The sequence below is a fragment of the Cucurbita maxima genome, unplaced genomic scaffold (genome assembly GCF_002738345.1).
Source record: "Cucurbita maxima cultivar Rimu unplaced genomic scaffold, Cmax_1.0 Cma_Scf00027, whole genome shotgun sequence".
NCBI classification, from domain to species: domain Eukaryota; kingdom Viridiplantae; phylum Streptophyta; class Magnoliopsida; order Cucurbitales; family Cucurbitaceae; genus Cucurbita; species Cucurbita maxima.
In genome coordinates this window covers 1148363-1157017 of record NW_019272043.1, presented here as the reverse complement: position 1 = coordinate 1157017, position 8655 = coordinate 1148363, and the positions used below count along the sequence as shown (strand labels likewise).

The following is an 8655-nucleotide window of genomic DNA, read 5'->3' as shown; positions in this document are numbered from 1 at the left end:
AAAAATAAAAAAAAAAAAAAAAAAAAAATATATATATATATATATATATAAAATTAAAAAAGAAAAAAAAGTCTATCGATATGGCTAATATTTGAGCGACACTAGTATTTAAAAATTTGTCGTCCATAGTTTCCCATTTCATATCTGATTTCCGTGCTTTCAAGGAAAAACCAACTCTCCATATGGATGCAATGCCACGTGGAGTTACGTCATTCGCTGACAGCGATGCAAAGTAATTATCTGCTGTGCTTAAACCTACGTGAGCCCGCCGTAAAATAAGTACGGAAAAAATGTTAAATCGTCGAAAATACCTCTGAACTACTTTATTTTTAATTTAGAAAAAATCTCATAATTTTAAAATTTTATTAATACAGTATTTTGTTAAAACTCAAATGGTTAGAATTTGCCAACTTTAAAAACTTTGTTAATATCACAAGACTAAATAATAATAATAATAAATATTCTTACCATTGACATTTAAAAAAAAAAAATAGAATTACTAGTTCGTGGATTTAAAAATATTAAAAATATTAAGAATATTTAACATTTATAATCCGTGTCAGTGATGTCTTGCAGCTTGGGAATGTTTAATATTTTAAGTTTTATGAAGTTTTAGTTATTAATATAAAGTATTGTAGATAAATATAATTTTAAGTAATTAAAAAAAAATAATTCAATGAACCCAATTCAATCCAAGTCGAAAATAGAGATTGGGTTGAGTTGGGTTGAATTGTAAACTCTATTCGAGTTGTTCACCAACCAAAGAATAATAAAGCCACCAACGAACCTTAGGACTTAAATGTTGTAACAAGATTATGCGTGAGTAGTTAAATACGGGACAACATGCTCCTCTGGTTAAAACAATCCTAAAATAGTCCTAAGGTTCTTTTAGATACTGCATTTAAAAAATACATTTAATACCCATAAATTTTAAAAGTAACATTAATACTTTTTTATTTTTGTAAACAAAATTCATATCAATATTATATGAACGAAAACTGTCTATTGACACTTCATAAATTACCAACTAACATTTTAATATTATTTTAAAAAGTTTAGCTGTATTTTTAAAACACAATAATAAATATATTTTTTATTTTTAAATATATATATATATATATATATATATATATAATTATTTGTAGTTGAGGGATATTTTATTAATAATTTTGAAATTTTTTCAAAAATTTATTAAAGAAACTTTTAATAATTTTGAAATATTTTAAAAATATGTTGGAGACAAAATATAAAAAGCGAAATAAAAGATCTCGGACATTTCAAAGAGCAACAGAAATATTACCACCCAATTGGGGCCCACGGGAGCCGCCTAATCTTTCTTTCATTAGATCGTACGGTCTAAACAATGCCACGTGGTGCACGACGTTGAAGCCAACGTGGAAGGGGAGGTTGCTTAGTGTGGCATTTATCGAATTTAGTCAACGCGGAAAACAATTTGAAAATAGAATGGCAATCATGTAAAAAAGAAGATATAATAGGGGCATTTGTGGAAACTGGTTTTAATGGCCCAGCTTCTTTCTTCTCGTTCGAGTGTTGGTGAAGAATATTTTATTCTCAACTTCGCTAATTCTAAAGAAAGGGAAATTTCGAGTTATACAGTCTGAAGATTGAGCTTCTGTTTCTAAAATCATCGAACGAAAAAGGAAGTGAAATCTGTTGAAGAAAACTGAAGGAAAAGGTTTTTTAATTTCGTTTTTCGTATTTGTATTTGTTTTTAATTGTCTTGAATCGAAGGTTAAGTGTTGGAAAGAGTGAATGAACTAAGGGAAAGTGGAAGAAATTTAGTTTGTCGAGCTTCTCGTGGAGGCAGTACAATTGTTTAGTACTCAAACCTTCTCGGGAGGTTTGAGACATGGTGTTTCTTTCGTGGATTGCTCTGCAAATTCATCAGGTACTCCGATTCATTATGGTTCTATTCTTGTATGTGGATCTAATTGAATTTTTTGGGGATTCTTGCTTGATCTGATGTTGATTAGTGTGACAATATTTTTATTGCTGTGAAATTTATGTTCGTTTTGTGTGTGGTATTGTAATTGGGTTCTCGCTGAGATAAATCTGAAGTCTATTGTAAACCTAATGGAGTGTTCATGATCTTAAAATATATAGACAGAAATGAATTTTGGGGGGAGGGGGAGGTATTGAGATGGTGGAATCAAAATGTCTTCAATCATATAAACAATTAGCCGACCTCTTCGTTGTCTGGTTCTTTTGTGTTGACTACTCAAGACTAGAGTATTTTCGTTTGTTTCTAATGGATTGACACGGCTCTGATTGTACAGATCTTTAGTTTTTTGTTTGACTTTATCGGATGAAGGAATTAAAGAATGCAAAGCATTTATGAATTGCTGTGTGGATTAACAAGTTCAAGAAAATCGATTATTTTGAGTCTACGAATCACAAAATCTTAAGTGTGGTACATTTTTCAGTGACGGTATCATACACATTCAAATTCTTCAGCATGCATGTGTCAAACCCTCGATGCTTATTGTTTGATCTATTTTAGAAAACTGGTGTCCGTAAAAAAAAAAGTATAAAAGAGAAATATTAAATATTGAGAGTGAAAAACATTCAAATTCTCGTATCTGTGTCTGAACTTCTTGGCTGGAGCGAGTAGGTTACTTCAGTGATAGCTTAGTAACTTTGGGGGTCTGTATATGCCTTCTTATGGAGCCAAATCTTTTTCAGGATCTAGCAAACAATCTAGAGCACATATCTATCTATTCCTGGATACCTATATGTATCAGATCATATCTGGAAACTTCAGTTGTTTTCCATATAAAAACCTCTTGTTTGCAAATCAGTATGGTTCAGCTAATTTTGATAGTTTGTACTATTTCTGATGGTTTTTTTTAATATATATTCTCCTCTTGGTATTCTAGAGCTAGCAATCTGATTTTCAAGCAACTTTTCCCTGTTGGTTTCTCACTGGTGGAGCTCGTTCAAGTTTGGCCGAGTTAAATATAAAGTTATCAAGACATGATGATATGGAATAGTCAAGAAATGACCAGTTCCAGTGCATGTCCATGCAATATGGATTTGGGGCATTCCAGCCTGCATCTAAATCATTCGTAGGGGACCTTGTGAGCATTGTTAACATGCAAGGTGCTGGAAGAACCGTGGACCTTAGGATGTCAGAAGTTAAGCCTGTCCTTAATTACTCCATACAGACAGGTGAGGAGTTTGCTTTTGAGTTCATGCGTGACCGAGCAAATTCCCAGAAACTACTCACATCAGACCCGGTTGGTGACCCTAGTTGTGCATCAGGTTATATGGATTTAAAAGGAATTTTAGGCCTTAGTCATACTGGGTCTGAATGTGGATCAGATATTTCAATGATTAATTCAATGGAAAAGGGATCAAATGATTTTGAGCGAAGAAACTCTATACATGGAGACAAAAATAGGCATGGACCAGCTCATCAAAAATCACGCGAGCCAACAGGATTTCATAGTGGTCGCGGAGTTGCTCTTGGCTACACTTCCTCAGGAACCTCTGATAGCTCATCAGCAAAAATGAAAGTCCTCTGCAGTTTTGGTGGGAAAATTTTGCCTCGTCCAAGTGATAGTAAGCTGAGATATGTTGGGGGAGAAACACGCATCATTCGGATAAAAAAGGACATCTCTTGGCAGGAGCTTATGCAGAAAACATCATCAATCTATAATGAAACGTATGCAATTAAATATCAGCTTCCTGGTGAGGACCTTGATGCTTTGGTTTCAGTTTCTTGTGATGAAGATCTCCAGAATATGATTGAGGAGTGTAGTGAATTCAAAGATGAAAAAGGATCCAAAAAACTTAGAATTTTTCTGTTTTCAATGAGTGATTTGGATGAAGGGAAGTTTTCTATGGGTAATGTGGATAATGACTCTGAGATCCAGTATGTTGTTGCAGTCAATGGCCTGGACGGTGCTTCAAGAAAAAACTCAAACCTGCATGGCGTAGCAAGTTTTTCTGCCAAGAACCCAGATGAGGTAGATGGACGGAGCATTAAAAGGGGTACAGTTCTTGAGGACTTGGTTGGTGTCAATGCATTGGCCTTAGCTGGTAACAATGCCTCATCATCCTTGCAGTCCTCACAACCTGTTCGGGCTAATGCCTCTAGTGCTTATGAAACCTTTGTACAGTCTTGTCATGAACATATGATGAATCATGAACCTATGGAAATTCACCAAGGTCATGAACTTGTAAATCAGCAGGGAGTTTCTCATGAGCCTCAAGGACAATATCCAGAGATATCATCAACACTGTTGAAGGGTAAGTTAAATGATTCATATGAGAAAGAGATTCATCCTGAGAGTGGCTGCTTCTCAAATCCCTCTCATTTGTTTGATGGCAATTCAATTTCTAATAATACTTCCAATAAAAAATCAGCTCCAGAGCTCCAGGGTTCTGAAGGATTTTATTCAATGTCTGTTTCTGGAAATCCTATAGTTTGTGGATCGAGTGATATGGATAATATGATTCATAACTTGCCATCAAATGCATATACTCATGGTTATATGGACAGTGAATCAAAGATAGTTGATTGGAGTGTCCTTGAGCCTCCAGCTGCTGCACAAAGAGTGTATTATTCTGAGAGAATTCCTAGGGGGCAGGAGGAGTTACTGAATCGGTCATCAAAGTCTGATGATACACATGGGTCCCAATTTCTAATCTCTCTCTCACAGACTGATCAGGACCAGATTCCAGAATCCATTGTCAAATTGCAAGATAGTAGTAATTGCCAAGCTGAAAATTCCATTCCCATGGAAAAACCATCACATGCTGCCTCTAAAGTCAGGAATGATGAGCTTCCTCAACTTCAAGATGGCAGAAATATTAATGAGGCAGTTAGTGGAAGAAATTGGAATATTTCACATGATGGTGACGATGATTTGAAGTTACAGAACAACTTTGATGTTACACGTGATTCAAAAGTAGATGGGATTGTTAAGGCTGGCAAGGAGCTTAATTTCCCTGTGAATAGCAATGAGAAACTTGCAGGTCAAGTATCTTCTGTACACGAGGATTCTGCATTGGGTCCTTTACAGCTCAACTTGGGTGAGGTTGTTGGAATGGAATGTACAGACTATAAAAGTCTTCAGCAAGCTCAGTTAGCTTATAAGGAAGGAAGTTTAATTAACAATGTTTCTGAAAAAGCATCCGGAGGCATTGTTTCCAAACCAGTGCAAGGAGACATTGTTATAGACATTGAAGAACGATTTTCTCGTGATTTCTTATCTGATATATTCTCCAAAGCAATACCTTCTGAGGATTCATTAGATATTAGCAGCCAACTGCAAGATGGAACTGGGTCATGTTTCCATAATTTGGCACAAGAAAAGTTTGTTCAGAATGATGTTTCTCTTATTGACCAAGATCACATTGGTTTTCCATCTGCTCCTAAGATTGTTGGAGATGACTTTACACCTTTAACAACTATAATTCATGAAGATTCCCATCTCGATTTTGGTGATGACCAGAAAGTGTTACATAGGATAGATGGAAATGACACCACTGATTTTCTTTCACATTATGATCATTCCCAACTGAATGGCATTGATAGTTCGCAGTTTGATGCTATGATGGAAAACCTAAAGACATTAGAGCATGGGCGTGAGGTACAGTTCTGTTTTCACTATATAGATCTATAATTCCTTTGTTTCATTAGAAAATTGACTCATAAACTGGGATGAGATTTTCAACTAAAATTTTTTCCTCTTGGCAGGGTGTTAAGGTAGGACACAAGGACAGTGGCTTACCTCCTCACGATCCTTCTTTGGGAAATTTTGATCTTAATACGTTACAGGTATGGTTCTTTGATGCTATTTAATATATGATATCCTCTTTTGCTGCCTGTAAATCACTTCTTCTGCCCCTTAAATCTCTACACATCAGTCCTGCTGTAAAACCATATGCTTTTCCCAATTAACTCTGGTTGCTTAATTTGAACCGAAGATCAATTTCAGATAGACTGGCATCTGTATATTAACTCCTTTTTCTTTCAGAATCTGTACTATGTTTGCACTTTGCTTACCTTCTGCATGCACATCTTAGATCATAATGAACGATGATCTTGAAGAGTTGAAGGAATTGGGTTCGGGTACTTTCGGCACTGTCTATCATGGAATGTGGAGGGGAACTGATGTTGCTATTAAGAGAATAAAGAAAACCTGCTTTATGGGTCGATCATCAGAGCTGGAGAGATTGGTAATTCTAATTGATTTCAGCTGTTTGTTGCTGCTGCATTATTGTTGTTGTGATCTATTATTTCTGAAAATTTTAAACATATCATTAGTTCCTGGCATTTATCGGGAAAAGAATTAAGAAATTATGATGCTATGTCTTGGGTGTTGTTTTTTCTCTACTCGTGGGTATATTGATGGTTTCTATTTGGGTTGACATTAAAACCGTCATTGAATTTTTTGTTCTCACTCTTTCCCTGTCATTTAATTTTTTTTCTCTCTCCCTTTCCCTATAGACTGTAGAGTTCTGGAGGGAAGCCGATATTCTTTCAAAACTTCACCATCCCAACGTGGTTGCATTTTATGGTGTTGTGCAAGATGGGCCTGGTGGAACATTAGCTACTGTGACAGAGTACATGGTTGATGGGTCCCTGCGACATGTTTTGCTCTCCAAGGATAAGTAAGAACCCAGATGTTGCTTTCTGGTTTTAAGTTCAGTACATTTTGGGATCGGTCAGGTTGTAAACCAAAATTATATCATTAATCCAGTAACTGAATCGATAGTTTTAAAGTGATAGACCTTGATATATGTTCAAGTTTATTTTCATCATTAATTTTCCCATTTTACAAATTTTAAACTTTCAGGCATCTTGATCGACGTAAGAGGCTAATTATTGCTATGGACGCAGCATTTGGAATGGAATATTTACACTCAAAAAATATTGTCCATTTTGATTTGAAATGTGATAATTTGCTGGTGAACTTAAAAGATTCTCAAAGACCAATTTGCAAGGTAATCCGAGTGCGTTTGTGCTATTTTCTCAAATGTCTATTCATTTAAGATATAATGTTTTTCTATGAACGAGTCACCTTCTATTTCAGGTAGCTGATTTTGGCCTGTCAAAGATCAAGCGAAATACCTTGGTGTCTGGCGGTGTAAGAGGAACCCTACCATGGATGGCACCCGAGCTACTAAATGGTAGCAGCAATAAGGTCTCTGAGAAGGTGATGTACAAGCGTCCTTGTCTTATTAAATGCACTATTAGAGAATTAACCAGAATTTCTGTCACTCCAGCTAGTTTTTTGAATCATAGAAGTTTGTCATGGCATGGGAATTTCTCAGTTGCTTGTATTTGGCTGTAAAATTTGAAAATGTTCCAAGTACTCTTGAAATTTGCATGGCTTTGTTTGCATGATTTAGTTTCAAATTAGAAAGCTTGAATTTTATGAGAATACATACATGGACACTTTATGCATATGATACGCTCACACATGCACATAGAATTTGAGGTCGCTTAAGAAATAATTCTGAAACTATCGTAGTTTGTTGATGTATATTATTGATGCACTGAAATGACATGGATACAATACTCTAAAGCGACTGTCCATTTGACAAAAGAACCGTTTGATATTCAGGTTGATGTATTCTCTTTTGGTATCGTCTTATGGGAAATTCTCACAGGAGAGGAACCATATGCCAACATGCATTACGGGGCTATCATAGGTAAGAATATCTAGTCTTTAACTTCTGTCTTGCAAAAAATATTTAAAAAATAAAAATAAAAGTACTGATTAGGATTTTTAACTTTATGTGCTAACCGAATTCAAACATCGTAAATCAAGCTAAGTTTTAGTTATCAGCAACAGTTCTTGTTTTATGGAAAGCCTATCCATATGTTCAGGGGGTATTGTGAACAGCACATTGAGACCAACCATTCCAAGTTACTGCGATCCTGAGTGGAGAAGGTTGATGGAAAATTGCTGGGCGCCAAATCCTGCAGATAGGCCATCCTTCACAGAAGTTGCAGGGCGGCTGCGTGTTATGTCAACAGCTGCTAGCCAAGCAAAAGCACAAGGTCCCAAAATACCAAGGTCATAATGTTTCAAATGGATTGTTTAGTTGTCAACATGGTTTCTTATATATTTGTTCATTCTATTCTACAGTCTTGGAGATTTGTGTGTATTTTTGTCAATAGAAGGTAGATAAGTGTTTTGGTGTGAAATATACTATTGAAGATTGAATATAATTCTTTATTATATTATAGTTGATATAGAAACTGATAAAAGGTAGGTATGGCATTGCTGCCATTGATTTTCCAAGTTCCTGGTTTCGGGCGGTTCGTAAATGAGTGATCCATCTACTCGCTTCAGGTATTTATGACTCATTCGAAGTTTTCTTGTTTGCTCTTTTGCCTTGGATATGGTTTCAGTGTTTAATTTGTCTATTTTTTTTTATTTTAATTTCTGTACATTTTAGTTTGATATTTCTAACTATTTTTTTTATATCTTAATTATAGTTTTCACTGTGAAATTTTTTATATGCTTTTCTTTTACAAGGGAAATAAGGGTTAAGATTTTCAATTTTTTTAAGTTTAAAGGTTAAATTTATAGACCCACGAAAGTATGCGAAGACAAGAACTATTTGCTCATTTTACATTTTCCTCCTGCTTCGCTATCTCCTCGAACATAAATC

The 8655-nt window shown here is 35.2% G+C and overlaps 1 protein-coding gene across 1 annotated transcript; it reads left to right on the top strand.

The window, feature by feature from the left end:
* Nucleotides 1-1555: 1555 nt before the first annotated feature.
* LOC111499714 lies at nt 1556-8228 on the top strand. The gene is made up of 9 exons (XM_023151347.1): nt 1556-1909; nt 2898-5618; nt 5726-5806; nt 6055-6207; nt 6479-6642; nt 6828-6975; nt 7065-7187; nt 7599-7686; nt 7865-8228. The coding sequence occupies exons 2-9, from the start codon at nt 3036-3038 to the stop codon at nt 8059-8061; spliced, it is 3537 nt and encodes a 1178-aa protein (XP_023007115.1). The 5' UTR covers nt 1556-1909; nt 2898-3035; the 3' UTR covers nt 8062-8228.
* Nucleotides 8229-8655: the final 427 nt, after the last annotated feature.

What these genes read in the sequence shown, in the direction of transcription:
- LOC111499714 (XM_023151347.1), top strand. Translation starts at nt 3,036, where the DNA reads ATGTCCATGCAATATGGATTTGGGGCATTCCAGCCTGCATCTAAATCA. An exon ending in TTGATCTTAATACGTTACAG is followed by an intron (nt 5,807 to 6,054) that starts GTATGGTTCTTT and finishes TGCACATCTTAG; the next exon opens with ATCATAATGAACGATGATCT. An exon ending in GCAATAAGGTCTCTGAGAAG is followed by an intron (nt 7,188 to 7,598) that starts GTGATGTACAAG and finishes TTTGATATTCAG; the next exon opens with GTTGATGTATTCTCTTTTGG.